Source organism: Pseudovirgaria hyperparasitica, assembly GCF_010093815.1.
Source record: "Pseudovirgaria hyperparasitica strain CBS 121739 unplaced genomic scaffold EJ05scaffold_1, whole genome shotgun sequence".
NCBI lineage: Eukaryota > Fungi > Ascomycota > Dothideomycetes > Acrospermales > Acrospermaceae > Pseudovirgaria > Pseudovirgaria hyperparasitica.
The window spans coordinates 2,972,664-3,000,633 of NW_022985549.1; the positions used below are offsets into that span (position 1 = coordinate 2,972,664).

General features: G+C 50.6%; 10 protein-coding genes across 10 annotated transcripts; 3 read left to right on the top strand and 7 right to left on the bottom strand.

Annotated features, from left to right (window-relative positions):
• Positions 1–118: 118 nt before the first annotated feature.
• EJ05DRAFT_472346 (putative phospholipid-transporting ATPase) lies at positions 119–5,015 on the bottom strand. Its single transcript, XM_033743167.1, has 3 exons — positions 844–5,015; positions 711–791; positions 119–629 (listed from the first exon to the last, which is right to left on the bottom strand). The coding sequence occupies exons 1-3, from the start codon at positions 4,665–4,667 to the stop codon at positions 458–460; spliced, it is 4,077 nt and encodes a 1,358-aa protein (XP_033605894.1). The 5' UTR covers positions 4,668–5,015; the 3' UTR covers positions 119–457.
• Positions 5,016–5,225: 210 nt separating this feature from the next.
• Positions 5,226–6,543, bottom strand: EJ05DRAFT_534790 (50S ribosomal subunit L30). The gene is made up of 3 exons (XM_033749211.1): positions 6,429–6,543; positions 5,696–6,378; positions 5,226–5,645 (listed from the first exon to the last, which is right to left on the bottom strand). The coding sequence occupies exons 1-3, from the start codon at positions 6,472–6,474 to the stop codon at positions 5,349–5,351; spliced, it is 1,026 nt and encodes a 341-aa protein (XP_033605895.1). The 5' UTR covers positions 6,475–6,543; the 3' UTR covers positions 5,226–5,348.
• Positions 6,544–7,471: 928 nt separating this feature from the next.
• On the top strand, positions 7,472–10,524 carry EJ05DRAFT_530218 (uncharacterized protein; the record flags this gene model as incomplete). Its single annotated transcript, XM_033748956.1, has 2 exons — positions 7,472–7,516; positions 7,677–10,524. 2 exons carry the CDS (start codon positions 7,472–7,474, stop codon positions 10,443–10,445), a joined length of 2,814 nt encoding a protein of 937 aa, XP_033605896.1. The 3' UTR covers positions 10,446–10,524.
• Positions 10,525–10,935: 411 nt separating this feature from the next.
• On the bottom strand, positions 10,936–11,990 carry EJ05DRAFT_507039 (uncharacterized protein; the record flags this gene model as incomplete). The annotated part of the gene is made up of 4 exons (XM_033747877.1): positions 10,936–11,203; positions 11,254–11,311; positions 11,384–11,583; positions 11,699–11,990. The coding sequence occupies 4 exons, from the start codon at positions 11,988–11,990 to the stop codon at positions 11,124–11,126; spliced, it is 630 nt and encodes a 209-aa protein (XP_033605897.1). The 3' UTR covers positions 10,936–11,123.
• A 2,198-nt stretch (positions 11,991–14,188) lies between these two features.
• On the top strand, positions 14,189–16,508 carry EJ05DRAFT_472349 (amidase signature enzyme). The gene is made up of 3 exons (XM_033743168.1): positions 14,189–15,347; positions 15,404–15,530; positions 15,590–16,508. The coding sequence occupies exons 1-3, from the start codon at positions 14,415–14,417 to the stop codon at positions 16,309–16,311; spliced, it is 1,782 nt and encodes a 593-aa protein (XP_033605898.1). The 5' UTR covers positions 14,189–14,414; the 3' UTR covers positions 16,312–16,508.
• A 291-nt stretch (positions 16,509–16,799) lies between these two features.
• EJ05DRAFT_38796 (uncharacterized protein) lies at positions 16,800–18,306 on the bottom strand. Its single transcript, XM_033741293.1, has one exon. It carries the CDS (start codon positions 18,106–18,108, stop codon positions 17,035–17,037), a length of 1,074 nt encoding a protein of 357 aa, XP_033605899.1. The 5' UTR covers positions 18,109–18,306; the 3' UTR covers positions 16,800–17,034.
• A 144-nt stretch (positions 18,307–18,450) lies between these two features.
• EJ05DRAFT_472352 (uncharacterized protein) lies at positions 18,451–20,312 on the bottom strand. Its single transcript, XM_033743169.1, has 2 exons — positions 19,853–20,312; positions 18,451–19,804 (listed from the first exon to the last, which is right to left on the bottom strand). Exons 1-2 carry the CDS (start codon positions 20,053–20,055, stop codon positions 18,625–18,627), a joined length of 1,383 nt encoding a protein of 460 aa, XP_033605900.1. The 5' UTR covers positions 20,056–20,312; the 3' UTR covers positions 18,451–18,624.
• An 873-nt stretch (positions 20,313–21,185) lies between these two features.
• EJ05DRAFT_38876 (uncharacterized protein) lies at positions 21,186–22,083 on the bottom strand. The gene has a single exon (XM_033741305.1). It carries the CDS (start codon positions 21,854–21,856, stop codon positions 21,290–21,292), a length of 567 nt encoding a protein of 188 aa, XP_033605901.1. The 5' UTR covers positions 21,857–22,083; the 3' UTR covers positions 21,186–21,289.
• A 947-nt stretch (positions 22,084–23,030) lies between these two features.
• Positions 23,031–23,843, top strand: EJ05DRAFT_534797 (uncharacterized protein; the record flags this gene model as incomplete). The annotated part of the gene is made up of 3 exons (XM_033749212.1): positions 23,031–23,289; positions 23,419–23,465; positions 23,532–23,843. 3 exons carry the CDS (start codon positions 23,031–23,033, stop codon positions 23,841–23,843), a joined length of 618 nt encoding a protein of 205 aa, XP_033605902.1.
• A 1,366-nt stretch (positions 23,844–25,209) lies between these two features.
• On the bottom strand, positions 25,210–27,684 carry EJ05DRAFT_433060 (negative regulator of differentiation 1; the record flags this gene model as incomplete). The annotated part of the gene is made up of 1 exon (XM_033741587.1): positions 25,210–27,684. The coding sequence occupies one exon, from the start codon at positions 27,682–27,684 to the stop codon at positions 25,210–25,212; it is 2,475 nt and encodes an 824-aa protein (XP_033605903.1).
• Between the last annotated feature and the right edge of the window lie 286 nt (positions 27,685–27,970).

Here is a 27,970-nt window from a genome sequence, read left to right on the forward strand (position 1 = left end):
CTCCGGGCAGGAAGCAGGCAGATTGGTAGGCGCCGTAGGTACAGTGATACTGTACAGTACAGTACAGTGCAGCACAGGTACCTAGTCATCACTCTACACATCAAGTAAATACTTTAACAATCACTGTAACTGTCAGGCACGCACACAGGCACGCACGCAGGTCGTCGCTCATTCCCAACGTACGTAGAAACCAAGCAAATGTCAACTTTAAGAAACCACCGGGTCGTCTGGCTTCAAAGGAACAAAACAACCCGCTTTCCCTTTCCCTTCTTCCCTCCTCCTCCCTCGACCTCCCCCACTCGCGGAGAGACAAAAATGCCAGCATGCAAAAAAGAAACAAACAACAAACGGGCTTTGGAAAGACTAGATATGTAGACATACGCAAGTCCATATAGCACATTATTGTGCCCCCGAAAAAAAAACTTAACACCACGCAATTTTTTTAAAGCCAGCCAAGTCAGCGCCGCGAACTCTGCATCTCACCGTACCGGCCGCGCTCGCGCGTCGTGTCGTACGCCTGCAGCACGCGAGCCTGCGACTCGTCCGTCTGCGAAAAGGCATAGCCGCGTTGCTTGCGCATGCGCTGCACCTGGCGGACCTTGCGGATGGCTTTTTGGAATTGCTCCATTCTGCATTGTTGTCGATGGACTGGTTAGCTGGCTACTTCAAAGGCAAACAATGGGATACATGAATGCATGGCAACGACTGACCTGGGTCGGTAATCCTGGATGTTGTATTTCTGAATCTCTTGCACGTGGTGGTAGGACTGTGGGTAGTACATGCGTTTGGCACTGTTGTGTGTTGTTAGGTATGCACCACGAGTACGGAGAGGTGCCGACTTACTATTTCCACGCGTAGTCTCGCAGCAGACAGAGCACGGGCAGGACCACGATCAGGCCCCAGTAGACCGGCGTGCTGAAGAGCACCGGAATCACACCGTGCCACTCCTCGCTGAACGGAATCATCGGCGCCACCGTCGCGTAGATGGGCCATAGCACCATCCAGATGATGAAACTGCCGGGAATCGCGATGAGCGTGTACTTTGTCCACGTGTTGACGACCAGCGCTGCTTTGCCGAGGACGGTGAGCAGGGCTGCCGTGTAGAGCGCTCCGCCCCAGACCCAATGCCCTGCCACACGGCCGTCGCCCATCGGCAGATCCCACAGCCAGATTGCTTGCCCGACAAAGTAGATGATGAGCGAATGATAGAAGCCATTTGCCATCCAGGACCAGAAGCTGTGCATCTTGAAAAACGTGCCCTTTTGCGTGAGTTGATAGAGCTGTGGATATCTGTCCAGCAGTCGGGCAGACACGAACTGGTCAAAGATACCCAGTGCGAACGGGGGGAGGAAACTGAAGAAGACGTTGTAAAAGGACAGGATCCACGACTCGTAGATGACCTGTCCAGAGAATGCGTTCTGGAAGGAGTACCAGAATTGTGTCATGAAAAGCACAACGTTCTTGTAAAACGAAAACAGAATCACTCGGCTGATGCGCTGGTTGCTCCACGCACCGTGCACGAGCAGCAGTTTGCGGAGATATCGAAACTGCCCAATGGCCACGTCGGCGCTACGCGCTGCTTGAAGACCCTCCATACCACTGATACCGACACCGACATGCGCGGCTTGGATCATAGACACGTCGTTGGCACCATCGCCAATCGCGAGCAGAATGGCTTTCAGGTGCCGCTTGACCAGCTTCACAACAAGAGCCTTCTGCAGGGGCGAGACGCGGCAACAGATGACTGCCTTGCACATGACGGCCAGGTCCAAGAACATCTTCTCCATATCACGTTCCAGGGCGTACGTCAAGGACTTGCCATCGATGACAAGCGCCAGGACGTCCATCTCGGCACCACCCATGTTCTGAGATTGTATAGCCTTCAGTTTCTTCGAAATGTTGTCCCTCGTGGCTTCTGCAGTCTCCTCGTTGATGATCAGTAGCGTCATGTCCTCACTGACCAATTTACAACTCATGCCGATGTTGATGGCGGTCTCTTGTCGATCGCCGGTCAGCACCCAGACTTTGATCCCGGCGTTCTGGAGTGTGTGGATGGTGTCCGGCACACCTTCTTGCAACTTGTCCTCAATTGCAGTTGCACCCAGAAGGGTGAGGTCGTGTTCGATGAGCTCGGCGGCCTTGTCCAGCTCCTCTGCCCTGTTACCACTGACGGTAGTCTGGGCAGTGTTGAAGACCCTGTGCCATTCCCTGTATTCGTCCTCGGGCACCTCGCGCATCGCAAGACACAGTGTGCGCAGACCGTCCGCGGCGTATTCTTCTAGGTGCTGCAACGTTGTTTCCACAATTGAATTATCCTTTGATAGACGCTCAAGAATGACCGTATCGGCTCCCTTGCAGTACACGCGAATCTTGCCATCGGGACATCTGAAGATAGTCGACATTCTCTTCCGTGTCGAGTTGAATTCGCAAACAGCGAGAAGCTCGTATTCTTGCTCTCTTCCATCCGCAGTAATGGTTACAGCACGAGGCTTGCGAGCGATAAACCTGTATCCAAGTTGAACAGCGCCTTCTACTAGAGCACCCTCGTCTGGAGACGCTGCCTGGTACTTGATCGTGTCTTTCTCCTCATTTCTTTCGGGGATGACCGTGTGACAGGTGGCGAGTAAGGTTAGAAATTGGTTGATGAGCTCCCTACTTGGGTGGTCTCGCTTATTCTCCTGCAACTTCTTAAAGTCGTGGATACCAATCTCGACGCCGTCTTCCATTGTGGCTCTCCTGTCTTCTGGAATGTCTTCACCGTATTGAATCCCGCCAATTGTGCACTGTCTAAACTCCATTTGATTACAGGTCAATGTGCCCGTCTTATCCGAGAAGATGTATTCAATCTGCCCGAGCTCTTCTACCAGGGAAGACGTTCGACAATTCGCCGCAGTATTGGTTTTCTCGTAGAACATGTCCAAATCAGAGCTAATGAGGCCAGCCAGGTAGAGCTTGACAATCTCAATCGTAACGAACAAGGATAGTGGGACCAAGTTGGCGTAAAGCACCCAGTATGTGAATATGTCGAGGAAGAATTGCTTAACTTGGCCAGTGACTGTGGTCGGTTGATAGTTCAGGTATTCGAGCTTCTCAAACCCAGTGCTGCGCACTATAATGTCTCCGATAGTACTGATGATACTCAGTGTGATCAGAACCACACCAAGCATAAGGACCTGTTTGTTGACCATCTTCTGCACATTAGTCGTCTTGATAGGAGTTGCGGTGGCGTTTCTCATCAACTTCGTTTCGTGGCCGGTGAAAACAACTACACCGTGGATCCACTGTGTGTTGCGCAGGGTTGCGCCTCTAAGAAGGAGCTGATCTGGAGCCAGTGATAGTTCCTTCTCCCCACCCCCAACAGGTATCGTCAACGTCGCTTCGTACGTGTACAGGCTGCTGTTGGGCTGTTCCGATCGGATCCTGCCACTTAGACGGCTGAGATCAGCCGGGCTAACGAGGTCGGCACTCTCCGGAATTCCTTGTTTGATCTTTAGATTTGTTTCGCCGTCAAGATTGGCCGTTTCGATATAACAAAGACCCTCAGGCTCGGAGCTGGCGAGCAGAACCAGATCTGCTGGGAACGGTTCCTCCGAATCAACCCTGACGATATCTCCCACTTTCACGTTCAGCCACTTGGTCTCCTGAAAGCTCGACCCCTTCAGGACCCGCGTCTTCGAATTGTTCAAAATGCTGTCTTGTGCTTTGCGCCTGTAGTCTTCGACGTATTCCTTGACAGCAGAGACCGTGAGCACGATTGCGAGAGGTACGATTGTCGTATATCGGTTCGTTGGCGAGACATTGGGGATCTGTTGTAAGATTGCGGTGAATAAGAAAAACAGGTTGGCGTATTGGGAGAACTGCTCGAGGAGGAATTTGGGGAGGAAAGTGATGACACTGTACTTTGCTGTCGAGACATGATTGTCGACAGCTTTCAGTTCCAGATTGGCGGGAGGATTGTTCAGGTGTATTATGCGAGGCCCAAGAGTGGACGGATCGACTTTTCCTCGGCCAAATCCAAACAAGAAGCCTCCACCCGACGAATTCTTCTTCGTTGATGTGTTTTGACTATCGCCCGAGGAGCGTGCAGCATCGCCTCTTGTTGCTCTTGCGCCGGCTTCAGTCAACGGCAAGTCCATCTCAGAGTATTGCGGGCCCATGCCGACCATATTCTTCACCCGGCCCAACATTCCGCCGCCCAAGCTCAAGATACTGTTTCTATTTCTCGCATCATGCACGCCTTGTGGGAGAGGAGTAGCCGGGTCGTCGATGCCTCCAGAGGCATAGTATCCACGCATTGATTGATCGTCGTCGTGCAGGCCTTCGTGATCGGAGTATCTCTGGTAGTTGTTTAGATCTGACGTCTGCGAGTATAGTCGGTTACGTCCAGTAGAATATGGTAATGTTTCTGGTCCGCCTGGTAAGCCTTGTCCGTGACCTCCACGCTCGTGCTGTGGTCCACCTCCTACAAAATCGTCATATGATACGGAAGGGCGGGGCTGCGGTTCATGGGGCGTCTCGGAATCATCAATGTTGTAGCGGCGGAGGAGGTCTTCATCTCGGACTGGAGGTTGCTGGCCGGAGGAGTAGTATGAGCGATTGTCCTCAAGATCTAAAAGTAGGTCATCATTGTTGGACTGTGGATGACCGCCATGCGGCCGGTCCGTCATTGTGCAAAGGAGTCCTCAAGGGAGCTCTCTTTATTGCCGATGAATCATTCAGCCTAGGCTGCACCCCTTTCGTTTGCTTTTGTTGCTGCAATGTTATGTAGTTGCGGTTGATGCGAAGATTATTCCGCTCCTGAAGCTCCACCGAAGCCTCCGCAGACACCCCTGTCAACCGTGCAAGGCGTAGGCCGGAGCGGTACTCAACGGTGCGGTAGCGGGAGTGGACGAAGTGCTGATTCGAGCTTCGCAAGTCGTAAAATCGAGGTGAGGTTGGGTATATTTTGTGGGTGTCTGTCTGTCGATTCTGCGATGCTGATTGAGGTCAGATCTCCTTGGGGGCCTCGCTGAGCGCGTCAGGGTCGTAGGCGCAGCCGCGCTTGGCAAAGACTATTGATTGACACAGCCAGCGGCGCAGTACCATCTATAACTTGCTTGCCAGCGACCCGAAATGCGCAAAATGTCAGACATCTCAAGAATACCTTGATCGCTGTGCGCTGTGAAATAGCTATGTTTGTCATGCACGCATTCACTAGGCACATGCAGGGTGTGTGGAGTGTTGAAGCCGGTAATGCGACAGTTCTGCAATGAACGTCCAGAGGACACATTCCATACAAAGGAATACACATTCCTCTATTTACACTTCATGCAGTCTATTCTACAAATAATACATATGCTCACCGTACATTATCGATCCGCTAGCATGTCATGGATCGCTTTCCAGTACTTGGGCGACACCAAAGGCTGCACTTCTTCTTTAGCCAGCCAACAGAAATCCTGGACGCCCAACACGCTATCCTCAACGTTCGCTTGTCCTGCGAATATGCGCGCCTTCATGTAGAAGGTCTTCTCTCCGAGCTTCTCAATGCCATTGGTGGTCACCGGATTGGCGAGGGTTTCAGCATAGTGGCCTACGGGGACATTGCCAATGACCCACGTGTTCATGTTGAGCCCGCCGGTTTCCACAATAATACGCTCTGCCGCCTGTGGAATTCTGTTAGTGAATTCTTAAGAGGAATACGGCTCTGACATACTCGGTGCAACCTCTCGAAGCCATCCACTGGTGCTTCAGGTAAGCTCCATCGGCCCCGCTGGTCCTTCACCAGGAGATAGAGTGTACGTTGAAGTAATCTATTGAGGCTTTTCTGGTCATTCCTTTTGTCCGCTTCGGTAACACGAGGTGCTGGCCGCTGGACTTGCTCGTGTTTGACAGCACCTTCTTGATTCTCGTCCAGATCCGGCAACTCCGCATCATGTAGAAGTGCATCAAGCTGATGTTCTGGCTCGCTCTCCTTTGCACCAACAAGTAGCTCATCGTGCCATCCCTCCGCGCCGTACGCATGATATTTGCCAATGTCCTTTGCGAACGTTAAGCGCTCTTTCCGCTTCTTCTTTTCGTCTCTATCTAAAGGTGTATTCTTCTTGTACCACAAATACTTCGTGAACGGCATGGCTAGCCGTTCGTTAAGTCGACGCTGATACAGGTAGAAGGCTTTTTCGAAAGGATGGAGGTCGCGTGTGATCATAGGGGCCCGGGAAAGAACGACACCGGTACGGACCTCAAACATTCGTTTTGGCGCGGCATTCTCGGAGCTCAGAGATGTAGAGGACATCGAAGTAGGGGCTTCCGCTACTGCTGCTGCTGCGGCTTGCGCGTAATGCCGTCGAGTGATGCTTAGTCTACAAGTAAAGCAGACACTGTCGGCTGAGGGCGAACCTGAGATGTTGATGAGCACGAAGCCGGTACTGCAGTGGATGTATACTCACCAGCCTTGATGGCCAGCCGACGTGCTGAAGCCTGTCCGGCATTCATTGGAGAACGACGATAGCTGAACTGCTAAGGTATGACGGTCAAAAAGTTCCATCGAGATGGGTATTCAGTCACCCAGCTTAGCGTGAAAATCCATATTACTAAGCAGAATCTTCCCTCAAAGTAATAATTTTTGTTGCCAACAATCATTTTCTTCTCTCCACGGCTTTTTCCTTATCACCAAGTGCTTCAATCGCGCGTCGGTATATTGGTCATTCATACGAGCCAAGATGTAACTGAGCAGACTTTTTCGCTAGCTGTACCTTCACCAACCTCAAGGCGTACCGTTAGATAGATCCTGCTCACATTCTCTAGTCTCACTCCACGCTCAATGGCTTGACTGTTACACTTCCGGTGAAGTTCAGGCGGAGTCGTCCGAGGAGCCATCATACCTATCACTGCCGTTGCGCTAGGTGTTACTTCCTGCTGTCTGTCCGTCAAATCCTATTTGGTGAAGCTCTCCTTGTAGCAGTATTTGGTGACTTCCAAAGGCCTGATCCGTATCGAAGGACACCATGAACAGTACGCATTCAGACAGACCTGCAGTCTTCTTGGTTGCCTACGCCTGCTCACATGCAGATGGCTCAAGCCAGAGCTGGAAAGCAGGCGCGTGAAACCGTACCGTATGGAATTACATCAAGTTGTAACGGTACCGTTTCACCGCGCACATTTGTAGCGAGAACATAAGTGGAACGACGAGATGAGGTAGCAAACACGTAGACGGTCCCAAACTCCAAAAGCCATTCCTGGTGTCAATTACTTGCTTTATCAACAGGAACAAACAAAAGTAGTGGAAAATCACTTATATACCACCTAATACCTATACTTTTGCAGGCTTCATGACGCCAAGCCTGATCTTTACCCCAGCTCCCGTCTTCATAAGTTCATGACTAGGGCTGCAGCTGCAGCTGCATCTCGTGTTAACGCTGGTTTCTTGCAGGCGTGAAGGTGCCTTTGCGCCTTTGCACCTCGACAGACTCTCTCCCAGCAGTTGTCCGCCATGGCGACTGGCCTGTTGGACTTGGAAAATGAATTGTCGTGTTCCGTGAGTCTCTCTCATCGTCACCCCACTCCCGGCATCTAAGCAGGGTTCTTTCGCCGGAGGTCTCGCACAACGCCGCCTTGTACATGAAGTACTTGCTATTTCGTCACAGCGTATATACATATATATTACGAAACTCGGGGACTGACGGCGATTGCCCTAGATCTGTACCGATATCCTCTATCATCCGCTCACTCTGCTTGACTGCCTACACACTTTCTGTGGAGCATGTTTAAAAGAGTGGTTCGCCTTGCAGCGCTCTCAAAGTCCTGTAGCCTCAAACCCGTTTACCTGCCCATCATGTCGAGCACCAATACGAGGTACCAAGCACAATGCCACGGTCAATACTCTCCTGGAGATGTACTCCCAGGCAAATCCAGAGAAAGGAAAGACGCCGCGTGAGAAGGAAGATCTAGACAAAATTTATAAGCCTGGCGATGAAGTACTCCCAAAACCAAGGAGGAGAAGAGATGAAGGAGAGGATGAGGACAGGCGACTTTTGGAGGAGGTAAGGGGATTAAGTCTGAGAGAAGTAGGCGTCTCTTCGAATAGCGTACAAGACCCCCGATCTAGTGATAGGCGCAGAAGAGAGCGAAGCAGGGACACTAGAGACAGAGAAGGTCGTTCACGCAGACCACACGACGTCGGTAGGATTGGTCATGAGAGTCTGTCGAGGGATGCAAACACACCTGTACGGCAAGTAGAGCACCAATCAAGCCTCCGTTCGCTTCTCTCAGTGTCTGAGATCGATTCGAGAGAGATCGAGGAAGAGATTATGCGTCAAATAGTTGAAGAGGGCCTGCTTGATGGTATCGATCTGTCAAACATTGACGTTTCGCAAGAGGATGAAATTAGTGAGAGAATCGCGCAAGCCTACAGAAGGAGGCTAGAGGACAGACGGCGAGAACGACATCGCCAGCGGACTGTGACAGAGAGCCAAGCCAGGAGCTCAGAAATTGCGACCTCTTCTAGGACCGAAGAAGACCAAGTGACAAACAGAAGACAACGTGATCGAACGGAGCTGCCAGGGGGAGCTTCTCGCACGGGGCCACCAGTATCAAGGCCACATCTTTTCGAGGCTGCAAATCAGCCCTCTGGACACCGTCGTCACCGACGGTCGTCAAGCCAAGATAGCAGTGTTAGGCCCTCGTCAAGACAGCGGTCGACGATGGGGCTACCTGCAAGCAATAACAATGCCGCCGCTCGTTCTGCCACTGACCTATCTGAGCGACCATCGTCGTCGCGAGCGACTAATGGACAGAGACCCAGAAGACTATCACACAATGACAGGAGCGCGACCGAACCAGACCGCCAGGCTATTAGAGATCAGTGGAGAAACATAGGAGCAATCAGCGCTGTCGCCTCTAATCCCACGTCTACTCCAGCCTCACCTCAGAGAGCCGCGCTTCCAGTACCGTTGAGCCCGCAGGTGCAAAGTCCATCTATTGAAAGAACCAATGTGACTCCACCAACATCGAGACGTAACACAGACATAATGTCGACACGAGCTTCCAGGCCTGCAGAAATTAGGCCGAGTCCACGTGTTGGAACAGAGCCGGATCCACTTCCGTCTCCCAGAATAGGGGCGAGCGTCACTGTTCCGCCACGTTCTACTAATTCTTCCCCTCAGACATGTCCCACGATGTATGCAGAACCGAACATTACTTGCAACCGGTGCGGCAAAGGCCATATAGAGTACGAACTACACTATAGTTGTCAGCTATGTGGAGGCGGCCATTACAACCTTTGTCTTCGCTGTTACAGATTAGGCCGAGGCTGTCTTCATTGGTACGGCTTCGGATACATTGCGAAGCATCGATACGAGCGACAGGCACCTCCAGCGGGCTACCCTCCAGGTCATGAGCAGCCGCATGTATTGATAGGCCATCGGTACAAGCGGCTTGGTTCTGAGGCCACCCGAGTGTCGACTTCGGGCGACACGCGGCAGATCATGACGAACGAAGACCCAGCGAAACGCCTGGAAGCAGGAGTCTTCTGCAGTATATGCCAAGCATTCGCCAACACATGTTATTGGAAATGTGATATCTGCAACGAGGGCGAATGGGGCTTCTGCAACGCCTGCGTCAATCAAAGCAATCACTGTACTCATCCTCTCCTCCCTCTCACCCATAAATCCACAACAACTTCAAGAGCTCCTCCTAACGACCTATCTCCAACATCTCCAACATCTCCAACACGCCCCTTATCCCCCAAAATTATCCCCAAATCCGCCTCCATTGTTCGTGGCCCCGCCACAGCCCTGTTCCCCCTCGCGAACACCCTTTTCCACCCTCTCACCTTCACCACAAAGTGCAACATCTGCTCCTACCCAATCCCGCCCTCCCACACCCGCTACCATTGCTCACGCTGCAATGGCGGTAATTTCGACATCTGCACTTCTTGCTATCATGCCCTCGTCAGCTCCTCCAACATCGCACCCGAGAACGGCCACCAGGGTTGGCGCCGCTGCCCATCTGGTCACCGCATGGTGATAATCGGCTTCGAAGACCGTAATGGTGGACAGCGGCGAATCGTCGAGAAAGACCTGGTCGGCGGGCTAGCGCTGAAGGATGAGGATGGCGATGACAGTCAGGCGGTACGCACGAGTGGGAGAAACGCGAATGTGAGCGTGACGCCGAATTGGAGCTGGCGAGACACGGATGGGAGTGTGAAGAAGAGTCGCACGGCGCATGCGGATATAAACGTGCCCGGGACCGGCGTTGCCGGAATGAGGTTTCCGCCGGATGGGGGCATGGGCTTGAGAGTGCTTGCCCTGTGGGGTTATTATCCGCAGGAGGGGGTGAAGGATGAGCTGATGTTTCCAAAGAATGCGGAGATCAGGGAGGCGGAGGACATTAACACAGATTGGTTCTGGGGTGTGTATGCGGGCAAGACTGGGTTGTTTCCGGGCGGGTATGGGAGGATATTGTAGATGATCTATAAGAATATCGCCCTTAAGAGGCTGTCATATGAACATACGGCCTTTTCGAGTCGAGAAGGCAATCTTCGAGACCACTGCTATATCGCCGTTAAGAAATCATGCAAAGCAAAAGTAGGACAATGACTCATGTGGTACCGATATTTACGACGCAATCGAGCCCATATTACACATACATACTCAAACCCTGACACTTACAATTCCATCACACTACGTTATATTTTGCACACAAAACTCCCAACTTATCCAATCCCACAGCTTCAGATCCTCGGTTTACTTTACTTTTCCCGGACACGTTATTCCCAATCGCCTTGGCCGTAGGATGGCAGGATATAACTGATGTTCAGGTGGAGTGAAGGCCACATAAAAAATCCAGTTAAGGGGTTTGAAGTATAGGTGACCTACTGCCCCTATCTCCAAGTCAAGGACTGTTAGAATTGAGAGAGTAACCTGTCAAGCCACAACGCTAAAGTCTCAAGTCGATGTACCAAATATAAGTTATAGTAATGCTAAGGAGCAATATATACCAAATATCCGTAACATCATCTCTAAGCTTAGAAATCAGCCACCACCGCTCCGTTAATGACACCTAGTAACACTGAACAGAACCCAAATTTATACCTATGTACCAGCCACAATCTATGTTTGGTTAAGCAAAAGACAGCTTATCCCCTACCTTTCGACGTAGTTAGTATAGATACAGAATAGTTTCTGGTGTAGCTGATCCATTTTCTCGGTGCATATTTGTGTTTCTACCATCCATTATTAGCATTCTCCCATACATCTTGATGCTTACACTTACCAATCGTCCGCGGGAACTTTCCAAGCTCACTACGAGTACTTTTGAGTTCATGCATACTCTGATGAGAAGTAAATAAGTTGTCCCTGTGAATATGACATGGACGAGCTGAGGTCCTGGTGAGGTAGCTAACCTGAGCTAGTATTTGTTGGATCTCATTTTTCCGATGCCGCAGCTCCAGTTCCATTCGTCTCTTTTCTTGTTGTATCTCCCTCCCCTGATCAATTATCTTCTTTCTGCCTGTCTGGACGTCTTGTTCGCGCTGCGCGACGGCTCGTTCACGCTGGTCGAGACTGAGCGATGCGTCGGCGTTTTTCCCAGCGACAACAGTCCCTGTAATGACTATCAGCTTTGTCTTTGATCAACACATACTCATCACTATCTACCAGAACTCTACGATAGCATAGATAACGTGCAGTGTGTGAGAAGGAGGGTATATCACACATACCGTCAGCCTGCTTGATGGGACACTTGCCGGGATTGCCGGTGTGATAGTGAGCATACCAACATTCTTCGTCCGACTTGCCGCAGCCACCATGGTCCCAGTAGAAGCACGATACTGGGTGGCTGAAGTCTTTGGGTTTCCTCTGGGCGTGGTCTCGGTCGCGGTTGCTGAGGAATGAATCTTGCCTGCTGATCTGGTTCGTTGAAGGGGTCGTGGCTCGCTGGTGAAAGCTATGGTCCTGGTATCTTCCATGGTTGGAACTGGATGAAGATATCTTTGGAGCGTGTCGGGTCATGGTACTATATCTGAACAGAGATAGATGGTATGTGATGTAGTGCGATAAGCTCAAACAGGAATAAGGGGTTCGTATGGAAGATCAAAAAGACGCTGATTGAAAATGTTCAAAAGGATATGGTATAGTAGATGAGTTAATAGCATGTTATATATCTGAAAGCCTTGGCTTGTGCATTTGAGGCCCTTATTAATGCCTCCCAAAATTAACGACTCTAAAACAAGACAAGCGAAGCTGATACTACCACGTAAGAGTGTAGAGAACGGGCCCAGATGAGATCATCGCGAACTACCAGCAGAGGGAAAGAACAACACGGCATTCTCCCGTGCCACAGTACTGATCTATAGAATGTACAAAATCACGACTAACTTGACCTTCAGAGAGCCCATAAACCATGTGGAAAAATCCTTATAACGAGCCGAGCCTAATCCCAGCCATGGAAAGGGTCAGTACATCCGTTGTGGATACCATGCCGATGAAAGAACAATCTGGAAGACTGACAGATCGAACTCAACCTACATCTTCTAAGAACAGACTGACCTGGACGTTTCCATCAAGATTGCCAGAAGGCACATGAGAGCAAGTGACTTAGAATATGAATAAACACAAATGATCTGACAAAAAGACTACGTAGACCAATCCTATGCTCTAAGTGGAAGCCATACCATAAACATGGGAGTGAAGTCGGCAGGAATAGAACCTGCCGCCGAGAAGAGCCTGGCAGGATTACGGTACAAACGGCCGTCAGAACTCAAACCTTTCGTATCGTGTACTATCAATGCCGCGAAGGGTGGGTGCTCTTTGACCTGTGTGATATGGAGAATATGGCTCTCTGGCTATATTTAGGTTCTTGTACCCACGTACAACCCAGTCTGTGTTTGATAGTTTTCCTGATCGAGACCAGACTGTGTGTCCAGTTTATCTTGTCAGTTTCTGTCAAGGATCTGGTCCTGGAAAGATTGGGGAAGCTGAATGTTGCCAGACTTCAAAGACAGACGCATTTCGATCCCCAAGTCAGTCGCAGACACGTCTAGTCAAGCGAGAATTCGAGCGTGAGAAAGTAGAATCCATTGCATTACATTGACATGGAAGGGAAGGCAAGAAGTGTCTCTGAAGAAGACGGATAGTCACCGAAGTGTGAGACTAGACGGATGGTAGCATATGTTTGCTTTTGAGAGCACCGCTAGTGGAAACGTGCCAAGCCTTATGAATCAGGACAAGCGTCCGATGGCTGGTGTTCGCCTTTTTGGCCTCAATATGAATATATAACACCTGCTGTGTCACAAGTCCGCTGATCTCCCTGTACACTCCAATTTCGTCACCAATCCATTCCCAACCGCATGTCTCGTCACTATCATGAACGTATCGGCAGTGCAGCTTCAATCTGTTCCGTTACCTGGCTCGGTAATAATTACTTTCCAAACCCGGCTGTTTCAAACGAACCCCGCCGGGAAAAAGGCTGGGCTGACAGAACATGCAAGCCTTCAAATGGGTTCCCTCTGGTGCCATACATAACGCCTTGGCTAGTCGACGCAATCAGGCAAATCCGCGTATTCCGACCGGTTAGATTGACCCGCCTCTCTCACTGGGCCACCAAACCCTTGTCTTGACAATCTCTTGACAAGTAGCATACTGGCATGGCCGCATGAGAGGCACGCCGTAAGCAAACGTCTTACCCCTCGGACGAATCATCGCTGGAACAGTTTCCAACCAGAACCCGGCAAAAGAGCTGGGGAATGAGATGGTGAGTATAACACGTCCTGGACACGAGACGAACCCTATGCCGGACTTGTAAGCACGGGATCGGGTCAAAGGAGGTCCTGAAACGACTTGCACCAGCTGAATACCTTGTGGTTATCGTCTGGTTGTCGTCTGAAGCGGTATAGATTCTCTAGAATCCCGCCCTACCGATTGCCTGGGATGTCGGTGCATGGTAGGGCGATCATGGCCATGAAACTGCTCTACTGTCTACCAGCCTAGAGTCTTTTGGGGATTGTGTCATGTTATATGCAGCATTGATGCTGTGATCCAGCTTCGCTCTCCCGTGTTGCACATCTATGGCCCGCGCTAGAAGTCATATATCTACGACTAGACGCATCTGTGCAGGGTTCTCCAAGATTCCCTCCGTTCTCAATTTGTTCCAACAACACACATTTCCTATTATTGGTCCTCTTGCACACTAATTCAGTCAGCTCGGGTCTTAGAGCATTAACCCTCCGCATTACGCGTGGCTCAACTGCTACATGATCACTCTGATCAGCTATCCTGGCCAACTAAATAGATTGCAGCTCACTTACGCCACTGTGTGATACAGAAGGGAGCTTACGACTTGGTGCTACAAGTACGTGCTGCAAAAATCGTTTAGTACCCAGACATTTTTGACACCTCTGACCACACATTGACAATATGTCCAGCAAGAGAGTCACCATGCCAGTGGCAGGATTTGACCCAATGCTGATGACAGCCTCGGAACTACAGAAACTCCTTGAGGCACGCATTTTAAGAAGTGTTGAAATTGTGGATACCTACCTGGCTCAGATCGAAGCGCACAACCGCAGGGGCCGACAGCTCCGAGCTTTGATATCGGTCGCTCCTAAACACCACCTATTGGCGATTGCGCAGTATCTGGACAATGAGAGGAACGAGGGCAGGATCCGTGGCCCTTTACATGGTATTCCAATTGTAGTCAAGGATAATATAATGACCGATCCTCGTCTCGGCATGGATACTACTGTCGGTTCCTACGCCTTCGTAGGTGGACGTCCGAAAAAGAATGCTACTGTCGTGGAAAGACTTATTCGAAAAGGAATGATCATCATAGGAAAGGCCAACCTCACAGAGTTCTGTGGTCTAAAAACACCACAGATGCCCCCAGGCTGGTCAGCTGTGGGAGGTCAATGTCAATCGCCATATGTCTCACGCCATATCGCCAAGGGAAAGCTAAAATGGGAACTTTCCGCGCCTGGAGGCTCCTCTACTGGCTCCGCAGTGAGCGTTGCGGCCGGATTTAGCACTCTAGCAGTGGGAACCGACACTATAGGCTCTTTGATTACACCAGCGAATCGAGCATCTCTTTATGCCATGAAGCCAACACCCGGAAAGGTCCCAATGGATGGTATATTTTCTCTTAGCGGTACCTTTGATAGTCCAGGGGGCATGGCTAAGTCTGCGACGGATCTTGTCAATCTCATGAACACTCTCGTGGCTCCAACTGAATGTGAGGTCGGGTCTCCTGCAGCTGGAACATGCTACAAGATCAAAGAAGGCTGGGAGGGCCTCCATATTGGCTTCGCAGCGCCATCAATATGGAAGATGTGGCTGAAATCAAAACGCATAAATGCTGATGCAGAGAGATATATGGTCCGTACCTCCACAATCACAGTGACAGGTGTGATCATCACCTAATACCATAGCAGAGACAACGATACGAAAGCATAATCGCCACCCTCCATGAAGTCCACGCCTCCTTATCCTACCCAATCGAGCTTCCTCTCCCGGGCAGCCTCAGTCTCGACGGCCGTAACTCCTTCGAGCCCATCGTTTGTAAGTTCTACTCTCTCCCTCACATCCCTCCCCGTCACCTTACCAAGCCTGGCCCCCAGACCACGAATTCAAGGCCCGCCTCAACGACTTCCTCGCCTCCTTCACAACCACAAAAGTCCACTCTCTCGCCGAGATCATCAACTTCAACCTCGAACACCCCGAACTCACCCTCCCGCCCTCCTCCCCAAACCAAGACGACCTGCACGCCGCCCTCGAATCCACCCTCACCCAAGCCGACCTCGCCCAAGCCCGCGCAAACCTCAAATCCCTCGGTGGCGCCGCCGCCCTGGACAAGCTCTTCTCCTCGCTAGCCGTCGACATCATCGCCGCCCCAGGCGACAGCGCCCTCTGCAGCCTCGCCGCCGCCGCAGGCTACCCCATGGCCGTCGTGCCCCTCGGCGCGCTCAAGCTCAACGGCCAGCCCTTTGGCATCGCCCTCTGCGCACGCGCCCACGAGGAGGCCAAACTCGTACACTTCATGACGGCGTACGAGAGCACGTTTCCGGGCCGGCCGTTGCCGCTGCAGCTGGACAGCGTGCCAATGCTACGTGACGACAAGGAAATGTTACCGGATAAGCCGATTGTGGATCTGATCTTGCACGAGTGGGATACAAGGCGGTTTAATTGTAGCGCGGATGCGTTGGCGGATTGGCTGAATAGGAGGTGGCGGAAGAGCGGGTATATGCTCAGTCCTGAGACAGTGTGTGAGGTGTTGAGGGGGAATGGGAGGGTTGCGTTTAGAGGGTTGGGAGATCAGGAGGAGGGCGCTTTTGCGAGGTAAGGAGGTCTGACTGGACGGTGAGGTTGAGAGGGTAAAGGGGGAAAGGTCACGGGCATTTGACATCGCACGAGGATTGTATGGACTGTATCTCAGCTCGTCGATACATTTGTGGAAGACTAGACTCTGATACACTCATATATCTCGCTTGGATTCGTGTTGCTTTCATATCCATGACTCGAAGTTCCAATTTCCAAGAGTGAAAAGCATTGTGCAAGGTAGAGCGAGATTGCACGCATAATCTACCATAATCTTGTTGAACAGCCACGTTTGGGCAAAGGTGGATCAATTGCAAGGGAATGACGAATGACCATTAGCATCTTACCAAGCGTCCGAACAGCTCATGGAGCCAGCTCTTGGCATGTCCATGATAGCAAAGGTCTTCACTTACGTCGAATACCTGAACGAAGTTGAGATTCTCATGACCCTACGACTTTGATCAAGTTAAAGAGCCATTATACGAGATGTGAAGGGTCCCGCCCTCCCATTCACCCTGCAGCCAGATCTGCAGTCCCCTACATACGTACACACAAATAATCTGTTCCAAACCCACGCAGGGTATACTCCCTGCTATACAACCCAATGCAAGCAATCCAGACACTAGGCAAACCCCCCGCAGGGATACTCTCCGCCGCTAGAAATGCAATGGCCGTATCGCCCAACAAACAGCCAAAGCCACGCAGTATCAAAACAGTAGGGTAAATAAAAGCCCGATTTGCAATGCCGTTAGATCCACTTCTCCCTCCAACTTTCTTCCTCGCCTTCAAAATCGCTGCCGTAGCCCCACTCCTCTTCGTTTTCGTCATCCTCGCTTCCGGCGTCACTCCCCTTCTTCTTCTTTGCCCAGTACTGGTATGCGCCCTCGCCCATCTCGTCGTCCTCGCTGAGCTCATCGTCTGGATAGTCCGCTCCGTGCCAGCCCTCTGCATTCTCGTCTTCTTCGTCGCTGGCAAATTCCTCGTCGCTACTTGGCATGTCCGCCTCCAGGTAGCTCTCCCACAGCTCCTCCTCGCTCTTCGATATTATGAGATAGCCAGCATCTGAGGGAATTGGAGTATCAGCTGGCGCAGCGTGTCGAACGTACGTCTCAATGACGTACTCGGAGGAATCGTCCACGTCCATGGCATCCTCTGAAGTGGTTGGGTTCTTGTGGGGCTCTGGATCCGCTAGAGAAGGGATTCGAATAGGGACGGGTTGAGGGCTGCTTGGTGCTTTGCGCGTGCGGTGTTTTGGGATTATGGGTTGGTATTTGAGAGGTCGTGGGCTAGGCGTGGGTGTCGTCAGCTTTGACGCGGCCGTAGAGGCTTCAGTTGCTATAACTTGGTCTGCCATGGCTTGTAGCGCGGCAACGGTAGCATCTGAGGGTGTAGTAGAGGATCTGGAACTGAGGCTTGCTATTGATGGGGTCTTCTGTATGCGCATATTTGGGCGCTTGAGTGGAGTGGAGGTTGCAGGTATGGTAACGCCGTCCTGTGTCGTAGTGATGGTAGGAATACCGCTTTGCTCTGATGTATTTGAGGCATCGTTGGGGATTTCGATGAATGTTGCCAGGTCATCTCCAGCACGGCGTCTTTTGCGTGAGGTGGCTACGGTAGGGCGTGTGAGGTGGAATTGACGTGGTCCTGGCAGGACAACGGGTTTGATCTCCGTTTGCGAGTTTTGAGGATCTGCCAGGCGCTTAAAGACGTAAGGAACAGCTCTTGGTCGCTTGAAAGCTCTTTCCGGGTCGTAGTACAGTGCGTCCGGAGCTAGTTGGTCGCGCTTGCGCTTGATATAGATCTTTTGAGGCGCAGCGTCCATGGTAGAGTGTTTGGAGATTAGAGGTTATAGTGTTGTATGTGTATGTGTTATTGTGGTGTGGTGTGGTGGGAAAGATGTTCGAGAGTCAAAGTTTGAGGTGCTGGCGATGTTGTTTTGTTGACGAACAATGCTCAAACTTGCGCTAGTCATTCCCGCGCCAGTCCATTGATTATTTGATAGTGTTGTGGGCTAATGTAGAACTAACCTAATTTTGAATGTATATTCCATAGTCTACACCCTTCCACATAGCAAAGTCGTCTTTATCCTCACCTCTAGTCTGCTTGCCAAAAGAATACGAATCTAAGAACCAGAATATACTCAGATAGTTCCAACTTTTTGATAGCTCGATCTTATCCATATCTAGTAGTCAGTCAAACCACGTAATTCATAATCAGTGCTGCAAACTGCATTCTATAAGCACATAAAGCGCATTACTATTCTCTATTACATACGCAGTTCATGTAGTTCAAGACTCAAAAACTCCACTGTAAATGCACGAATCCCACGCCATAGCATTTACACTGCCGTAGAAACCAGGAAACTCGCAAAACTCCCAGCGGCAAGGCCAAAAACAAGTACAGTACTCATGAACGCCCCCGCCGCTTCTCGCTCATGCGTGTCCACGTAGTCGACAAATACCATCATGCATTGGCTGCCAATGAAGCCGTTCGAGAAGCCAAACAGGATCTGTACGAGCAAGTAAAAAGTGTCACTGCTCACCACCGCTCCTCGTCCACCGATATTGCAGAGCTGATACATTGGAATGAACACAACACGCGCTATGGCGAGCAAGAATAGGAGGCGTGGGTAAGCACCCAATGAAAGTCTCGGCAGCGAACAAGCTAGACGCCCGATCAAATCACCAGAATTCCAAAACAGAAGGGCAAGCGGTATGAAAGCCGAAGGCTGGAATATACGAAGTGAAGAATCGACTGGGCGGACAGAGAGGATCTGTTGGGTATAGACAGGAAAGAACATGCTCAAGGCGAATGTCAGAAATACTGCAGAGGCCAGCCAGAACAACTTGCGGAATAGGAGCATCAACGGTATCTCCTCGCGCTCTACAAGCTGCGGAATGCTTTCTCCTGGATCGACCACAGCCATGGGTCGTTTTCGGCTTCCGTTTGTTCGGTGCCGAGCCATGAGGATGAAGAAGGCTATGAGGGTTAAGACTGATACGCCTGTCGCTGTCATGAAGTATGCGAATGCTGACTTTGATGACTCTTGTGGTACATCATCTGCTTGGGGCCTCCTCTCGGGCACAGCCAGCACGGATACAATCTGAACGATACATGGCAACACGCCAGCAATTGCCTGTCCCGTCATATTGGCTTGCATGTATTCCTCACGTCCCAGGCCAGACATGTACGCGAAGATGCCATTCTGGAAGAAACCTGTAGCCATGCTGGACGCCCATATTGTGACCAGAATGAAGCCAAAGTATCCGCCTGCAGATATATTCAGGAATATGCGCGTTGATATTGCGAGGAAAGTGAATGTGACAACGTATATGAAGAGTGCGGTATTGATTCGTCTGGGATAGTTTGCCTTCGCCTGGAGTTTTGTCAGGACTGAGATTGTACCTAGGTTTGCGACAGTCGATACGGCAAGCTCTGAGGACTGGAAGCTTTGAAGGATGCTTTTGTTGGTCTGAAAGCGTCGTTGGAAGTAGGGACCGGCTGCTAGGAACATGTTCCTGCGACATTGTCAGTGACAGTGGCGTCTTCCTGAGCGACAAACCTACCACGACCACAGCATTGAAATACCAAGGAGCATGAATATACCATAATCCACCCATGAGAAGCGCATCAACTTTCTGTTCTCTCTTCCAACTTCGGTTTCCACGCTCTCCTCGCCTTCACCCTCACCGTTCCGGAGGGGCTCATAGTCGTCCCGATCTTCCCTGGACCCAACAAGCTCCTGGAGCCGCTCAAGTAAGCTGCTCATAATTATGTTTGCTCCAGCTTTTGGTCACACGTCGGTGGAATAGCGTGGAGCTCCGAGGCGCCTTCAGGCTTTGAGATGACAGCGAAAATTCTTCGGGAGTATCACTGGTACAGTGTGCAGTGATGGGGTCGTGATGTCCGACAGGACCTAGCTGAATGAGGTTCGAAGTGTGTCATGCTATTGTGCATTGCTGACTCCGACGTCCGGCGCATGTGCTGTTCACAAGATGCATTGCTCGAAGATCGACGTGACTAGCGTACCGTAGCTATCACGCTAGGGTTGTTGAGAACTAAATGAGAAGTACGGCTCCGGAGATTTCTTGATGCCTGAGGCAAAAAGTAATCTGATAATGATCGGGTCTCTTGGTCGGTTTTTTCCCATCGTCGCAAAAACTTGGAGGGCTAGAATAATAATAAGTAATACTTCCACTATGTTATACATGAAAGATATCTAATAAATTATATATAGGGATAGTTCAGACTTCGAATCTTAATCCTATCTATTCAGGATTTTATTAGTTTCGATATTGGACTATATGTTCGAGGTTCATACGAATATGGGGTCTTTGGGTTATGCGAGCGGATGTCAGTAGCGGACATCACACATAAACACTGACACACCTTGTCTCCAAGACCGTTCACTCTCTGTCAGTGCTTATTTTCGAGACCATGACTGCCACGAGAACGATATACAAGACACGCATAATCAATTTTTTCAATTTAAGGGTCAAAACTACTTAAGAGCTATCAGTCTGAACTAAACGCAAGACGACAAGCAGAACTTCAAGGTAGACATTCTGGAATGCAATTCAAAGAAGCAAGTACAACGTATAATTGTAGTTTTTGGTGCAGAATCCCAGATCAACAAGATCATGATGCCCATCTAGGAGTTCCGCGTTTAGCTCTATTTGTATTGATATTGGTTGTTTTGTTTTTGTGCTTTTCTTATTGTGATGATATTGGTTGTTTGTTTTTGTGTTTTTTCTGGTTTTGTGATTCACGTATAATTAATGATTGTAATGATTGATGGCTTATTGAGGCTGTAGAGGTGGTCGTGCCAAATATGTGTATGCTACTAAGGCAAATTCACATTCGGGATTTCGAGGGTGAAGCCGAGTCGATAACACGCCATCGGAAGGAAGTCCATTAACAGTTGATCGTATGCCTGCTAGCAAATAGACTGCTATGGAGAGATCCTGGGTTGGCCGTGCTGAAGACCCACGCTTACCACCCTCTCAGAGGTGCAGTACGTCGGGGCGTATATCCATTGAGTTGGTCTGCGCCTTCTCGATCAACTGGTTGATCGGTGGGAAACCATAAGGCCGGACGAGATCGGCAACTCTTCTCTTCCTCGCCTCCAAGTCCGCGCCTGGTGGCAAGTAGAGATCTCGGAGGCGGTAGAACTTGGAGTTCAGTCCATTAATCTGCCGCCTCTCGTAGGTTTGGCTGAGGCCCCTTCCAGGGTGTCGACGTGGCGTATCAGGTGGGAATCTTTGCTGGAACATTCTTTCGACGGCATCCCAGTTTGCGTCGTGGTCTACCCCTCCTTTCATGAAAAAGTAGTAGAGGTAAAGAATGTAGGCATTTTGCTCGTCGTCGTACTGATGGCGGGCTTGACGCTGAGCAGGGCACTCATTGTCAGATCCGTCCGTCGACGATCCCTGGTCAGTGACATTCCGGTCGATGATGAAATCGAGACTCATTCGGTTGTCGGACATGTTGCGAGATGGTGCGAGATGGTCCGAAATCTGGATCAGCCGTTCTTGTGGAACGGTCGAGCGAGGCCTGGATGAACTTTCCATTCGTACACTGTGTAGGCTATAATAAAGCTGGCAGTCTCATGAGCCCGCCGAGCCACCACCACCAAAAAGGAAAGGAAGAACGATTGAGCGAGCCAGAGATACGAGGCGAAGGGTGAGAGGTTACACAAGTGAGTAGGTAGACAGCGCTACACGATTGATATACACTACTTGTATACCTGTAAGACCGTCAGTGGACTTATGAGGTACTCCGTAAGTAAACAAGGAAGTATGGCCTACCCAAGATATGTATAACAAGGACCGTCGACCCAAGTACGTGGAAGTGTGACCAGGCTTAGTTGCAGAGCGTGTCGCGACCTCCCCAGCGGCCCAGCCGACAAGCCTTTAATGGAACCAGCAGATAACCCTGTACTATTCCAGAAGTCAAAAGTCTGACCGGCGGTTATAGTCTGCTATAAGGCCCGTTCGCGTGTCCGAGTATGGATGTTCTGGGGTTGCTGCCGATTATTTGACGCGGGTGTACCGGGGTGTCGTATTCCCTCAACCTGGAGAGTCAGACTGAAGTAAGGGGCACAGTAGAAAACGGGGGCTGAAGTAGCCTTTTCTGGAAGAGGGCCTTGTCGTAGGGAATAGACTGCCGGAAGTACTCTGCTGTATGTGCTGTTGTGGTTGATGTATCACAACCGAGCATGTAAGGTGTGCCCAAATGATACACGCTGAACAAGCCCACAGCCTTGTAAACGTGATACAAGAAGAAAGCTCAAAGTCGGTCTTAAGAATGATGAAGATGACCTGGCTCCAAGGAGTCCCATGCAGGTGGCTGGATATTATAGTGACTGCATAAGGCAGAGTAAGCAAAGCTTCAGACTAGCGAACGAAAATGGTTTAAAGCCCAACTACTACGTCTGACTTGTCTATCAAACCCGACTGAGGGGCAACAACTGTCACTCGTCTATTCACACCTTTCGCCAAGCGCGAAGCAAATGCTTGAAGAAAGTGATCGAACCAAAACATCGACCTTCCTTATAGGTGATTACGACTCAAGAACATACGAGCTCGTTAGGGTCAACGGCTTCGACCAGCCGAGACGGGGCTTCAGCTCATACCACCTCATTGGTATGCTATGTAGATAGGCTTGTTCGATTGGTTGGTATCGATGTGGTGTGAAGGAGATAAAGGTCTTCGGTCACCTTGAAAGCAAGGGCGCCCTGGCGTTATGAAGAACGGGTTCCCGGTTTCACACCCAGGGGACGGCCCCAGGCATCGCTTCCCATTTGCCGAAGACTCCTCAGAGTCATGGCATTCTCAAGAATCTCCACAAGATATCACGGCGCAAATCTCAACGATGCATACTTGCAGCTTGCACAGAAGACTTCACCAAGCATCTGCATGTCGGTGGGATGCCGACTCCGCGAGCTTTGGCTTGCAGGTCATTGCTGTAGGGCTCAGGCGAAGATCTCCAGCGGTGTGGGCCAGTAGGTGGCACAGGCGAGGCTATCACGATAGCCCGACGTTTGGTCATGCCACCTGTAGCCGTTAGATCCTCGCCTGTTAATCACATATGTTTCAGTTTGTATAGAGGACTACAGACTAATACTAATCAGTACAAATCCCTCCTCCCGACTACCAAGTCCCTGATTTTACCTTACAGGTAGCTATATAATACTTGCGCTAAGCTTGTTCACTTCGTAGAAGAGCGTATGATACGTACCTCTAGAGCTATCTATCTGCGAACCCAACACAGTTAGGGCTGGGCTATGTTAAAAACAAGGGCCAATTTAAGTCAAAAGAGCCAGGCAAGGTCTTAAAACTTAGTGTGATATATGTTGTTATCCGTCGTGGTGTCCATGTTGATATCGCCCTACAGATTTGCTTTTCTGCAACAACAGCCGTGAGGAGATGTGGTGTGATAGAATTCGCCAAGACGGAAGACAGTGACGATCGCACACAAGATTGGGCGTCAAATTCCTCAAAGCCGCGCGAATCGCGCAACGAGGCGCCTAGTGGTGGTGGTGACAACGAGCACTGAGCAGTGAGCACGCTGCACGGGAGGATAGAGCCTTGCCTCCCTTGCCTCCCTAGCCGTTTCCGCAACCGGACCCAGAGTTTCTCGGAACTTGCCCTCGATCAATCGTCGTACTATATACGCACGCTACTATGGCCGTCGGGAAGGATTTTCTGTCGTCTGTCAGACCGGTGCTCAGAGGACTAATAATATCTATGTGGAGCTTAAGGATGCATCCGATCGGCAGGTGAGGGGGTTCTTACGCGCCGTGGACTAGCGCTGTTTACGCCAATTACACGCGCTGACTATATCCATGAACACGGTACTTGGACAGGTACATGCAATGCATAAGAATGAGCCAATGTACATGAACAGAGGAATTAGAAATTTGTTGGAATGGCGGCGTAGTTGCAGAAAGGAAGGGCGAGGAGCGAGAACGAGGTCACCGGCCGCATGGTGCTTCCCATGTCTCGAAAGGGCCACATCTCGATTCAAGGGGCTATGACATTCCGTAATGAATTCGAAAGAAGGCGAGGAGACATGGAATACTAGCTAGCAGAGGACTAACTTATCTTGAAACGCCACAGTATAGTCCACCCATAATCGATATAGGTACCGCATTGCGAACGATGTTGCCATGAGAACAAGCATGATGCGCAGATCCACCCTATGTACGCCCATCTACCGTCACTAGAATTTTCACCTGAGAATTAGACCCGAAAAGATGATACAAGGATATTACGAAGTCTGCAAGGGAGCTTCATTATACAGTATTGAAGATTTTGAACAAGCGATGATGTCTAATCGTCCCAACTCGGTACCCGGAGTCACTCCTGATTTCTTCTGCTTTGTGATTCGCTAAAGCAGACCAAAGCAAGCGGTGCAGTTCAATAGTATTTGGCTACACAAATTTTACAGCTAGGCAGCCTTCGACTACAGCATCCCTGCCGTGACATGTCCCCAGCATCACGACCCTTCGTGTGGAGTCCTACATGTCACACGTCGTCTCTCCGTCAATCGATAGCCTTAGACCTTTTTGGTTCATGGATGGGTCTCCTCGCCGAACAAAATTCCGTCGGTCCGTTCTCCGCCACATACCCAATATTCAGCCTGAATAGGCAGATATTCAAAACAAGTACCCCAACAGTGAAGAGAAGAATGATAGCCCGCCGGTAGGAAATGGTACCCAGATAGGGACAGCGAAGCGGGGATGGAGTATTAATGATGGTACAGAAGTCAAACAGAACACGAAACGAATATAGAGCGAAGACTGGAGCGCCGCCCAGCCAAACTTGCAAATAACCAGGACTGCGGACTAAAGCGTGTAACGGGTTCAAATATCGACATGTGGGAACCGGATTGAGAAACAAATTGTAGATAGGCTGAGAGTCTACTGTGCCCCTACCTCTACCTCCTCCTCAGCCCAGCCAGGAAGTCCGCCATCACCCTGAATGGCAAGACCATAGCCACTGCTGCCGCCGCCGAATCCACCCAGGCCGGAGCTGAGGCTGCCGAAAGAATTCTGGGAGCCCTGCTGGGCGGTCTGCGAGAAGGGTCCCTGCGAGAAGACTGGAAGACTGACCGCTCGGGCATGCTGTGCACGGGCGCTGAGGTTTGAGGGAGCAAGCATGCCTCCGATGGTGGTTGAACTTGTAGATCCTCCGTTCATTAAGCTCACGCTACTCGTAGCATTATGGGTAGGGTGCGTGGGCTGTTGCACAGTAGGACTAGCGTCAGCGCCATAGAAGGCTGCCTGGGGGGAAGTGTACGATGCTTGCTGAGACTTCTGTTGCTCTAGCGCATTCTGATGATGTTGCTGTTGCTGATTATGCAGGTACATCATCAATGGATTGTTCGCACCAGTGTTGAGAATGGACGAGGCTGTTGGCGCCTGAAGTGCTTGGTACTGAGCATTCGTGCTGGCTACTCCACCTGGAGCATTTGATCCAGTCGGTGACACAGAGGTCTGACTTCGATTCTGCTGAATACCGTTGATAGGTGAAGGTGATGACATGCCCTCGTGGCTACCCGACTGCTGGTTCTGTTGCATCTGGTTTCCAGAATTGATCTGACGAGGTGGGTTTCCACACCTGTCTTTGCCGAAATTAACCTTGAATCTTTTGTACTCTTCTCGCCCGCGAATGGCTTCGATTGCTTTGATTGCGTTGGCAATGTTTGTAAAATTGACAAATGCGCAACTCTTTTCTCTGAGGGCGTTAACAAGTTCAATCTCGCCATACTCAGCGAAGTCTTGACGCAGCCGCTCCTCGCTCCATGACTCGTCGAGGTTGCCGATGTAGACATTGCGCGAAGCACCACCACTGACTGCAAGCGCTATGGCTGGTGGAAGTGCGCCTGAATGCTTCCCCCACCCTATCTTGAGACGTCTATTATGGATCATAAGACCCTGCAGATTGCTCAGCGCATAAAATGATGCAGCTGATGTCGGGTCAATGAACGTTACGAAGCAGATATGCTTGTCCGGGATGTAGCGAATATGGTGCAACAGACCTCCTCTAACCACGTTGCAAATCTCTTCGATTGTGGTTTCGGGATGAATGTTACCCAGGTAAACAGTTCTATTACCGAGATTGTTCACTCCGCCAGCGGAGGTGGCGACAGCGGCGGCAGCAACAGACTGCTGTGCAAGCGCATTCGAGATAATATCACGGTCTGCGCCGTTCAGGACGTGTGCATATCCGGGGGCAATGCCAAGATACTGCGCAGCATTCTGCTGCTGAGTCTTGGAAACATAGGCACACCGATCTTTCCCATAGTATACGCGTCGGGGGGTTTGCCATTTTGGCTCCTGGGGCAATTGAGCTACAGCTTTGATTGCATTTCCAATAGACAAGAAGTGAACGAAGCCAATAGCTTTCTCACGCACAATCTTGACCGTGTCAACGGGTCCGAACTTGCCAAGATCTTCTCTGAGCTCTTCTTCAGAAACATCCTCGGGCAGGTTCCCTAGATACACGTTGCGTGAAGCGCCTGACTGTTGGACAGCGAGTGCTACTGATGTGGGCACTTGAGATGGCTTGCCCCAACCGATCTTAATGTCTTGACCTCTGATGGATAATTTTTTAAGAATGGCATCCGAATGAAAATGGGTCGCAGAACTGCTATCTAAGAACGAGATAAATGCGCAGTTCTTATCAGGAAGGAGTCTGACAGATTCAATTTGACCGCTTCGTACGTGACCAAGAATCTCCTCAGCAGATGTCTCAGGAGGGATGTTACCCAAATAGACGGTTCGGCTGGTGCCAGAAACGAGGCCAGGAGCCATATGCATTGATGCGCCCATCCCGCCCATCGCTTGATTACCCATTCCAGGGTAACCACCCGTTGGTGATTGAGGACCACCGAAGAATGCCGGTGCGTTCATGGAGTTTGGAGACATCATGCTGTTGTACATTTGCGGGGATAGCGGTGTCTGCTGCTGAAGAGGACTACCCATCTGATTTTGTTGTCCCTGTGGCTGAGTGGCAGCATTTTGAGCGAAGCTAGAAAAGTTCTGAAATTGCGGGGAGGTGAAAGCGGATGGAGATCCTGGTTGAAAAGGACTTCCCAATAGTAGTTGCGAAGGAAGTAAAGGAGTAAAATTCATATCAAAAGCCGTTCCAGGAGTCTGCATATCATTCATATTTTGATGCTGTCCAACCCTGCCTGTATTGATTGCAGGGATGTTCCGTTGGGGGTGGCGATCTCCGTAGCCAGACATTGAATGCTGATTCTGGTGATACGCCCCGTGCGAGAAGCCGGTATGATCGCCGTTCATGGCGGGCTTTGAAAAGGAGTTTTGATGACGGGGACCAGTATTTCCGTTGTGCCCACTGTAGCCGTTGTTCGACTCCTGATGTTGCATACCGAGAAGATGAGGAGGCAGGACCACGCTGTCCCGCGGGTGTGACGATAATACAGCCGTGGTGTACTACTACAATGTCCGGTCCTTGAGGTACCGGACTATTACAATGTTATGCGTAAAGATCTAACGTATAGGTAGGCAGTGGTGGCTGACGTCTGGGAGCCCAAGGGACTTATTAGAGGCAAGAGAACCTGCGAGACTGCATCAGTCAGTACAGCGCCTCAAACCCTAGCTGATTGAGCAACAGCAGCCGACGCACCTTTGATACAAAGACACGAAGACACAA

Coding starts and splice junctions, on each gene's coding strand:
- EJ05DRAFT_472346 (XM_033743167.1), bottom strand. CDS start 4,667: ATGACGGACCGGCCGCATGGCGGTCATCCACAGTCCAACAATGATGAC. Junction 792..843: donor CGAGACTACGCGTGGAAATA/GTAAGTCGGCAC, acceptor AACACACAACAG/TGCCAAACGCATGTACTACC. Junction 630..710: donor ATCCAGGATTACCGACCCAG/GTCAGTCGTTGC, acceptor ACAACAATGCAG/AATGGAGCAATTCCAAAAAG.
- EJ05DRAFT_534790 (XM_033749211.1), bottom strand. CDS start 6,474: ATGAATGCCGGACAGGCTTCAGCACGTCGGCTGGCCATCAAGGCTG. Junction 6,379..6,428: donor TCGGCTGGCCATCAAGGCTG/GTGAGTATACAT, acceptor TCAACATCTCAG/GTTCGCCCTCAGCCGACAGT. Junction 5,646..5,695: donor GCTTCGAGAGGTTGCACCGA/GTATGTCAGAGC, acceptor AGAATTCCACAG/GCGGCAGAGCGTATTATTGT.
- EJ05DRAFT_472349 (XM_033743168.1), top strand. CDS start 14,415: ATGCCAGTGGCAGGATTTGACCCAATGCTGATGACAGCCTCGGAACTA. Junction 15,348..15,403: donor CTGATGCAGAGAGATATATG/GTCCGTACCTCC, acceptor ATACCATAGCAG/AGACAACGATACGAAAGCAT. Junction 15,531..15,589: donor CTCCTTCGAGCCCATCGTTT/GTAAGTTCTACT, acceptor CCTGGCCCCCAG/ACCACGAATTCAAGGCCCGC.
- EJ05DRAFT_38796 (XM_033741293.1), bottom strand. CDS start 18,108: ATGGACGCTGCGCCTCAAAAGATCTATATCAAGCGCAAGCGCGACCAA.
- EJ05DRAFT_472352 (XM_033743169.1), bottom strand. CDS start 20,055: ATGAGCAGCTTACTTGAGCGGCTCCAGGAGCTTGTTGGGTCCAGGGAA. Junction 19,805..19,852: donor ATTTCAATGCTGTGGTCGTG/GTAGGTTTGTCG, acceptor ACAATGTCGCAG/GAACATGTTCCTAGCAGCCG.
- EJ05DRAFT_38876 (XM_033741305.1), bottom strand. CDS start 21,856: ATGGAAAGTTCATCCAGGCCTCGCTCGACCGTTCCACAAGAACGGCTG.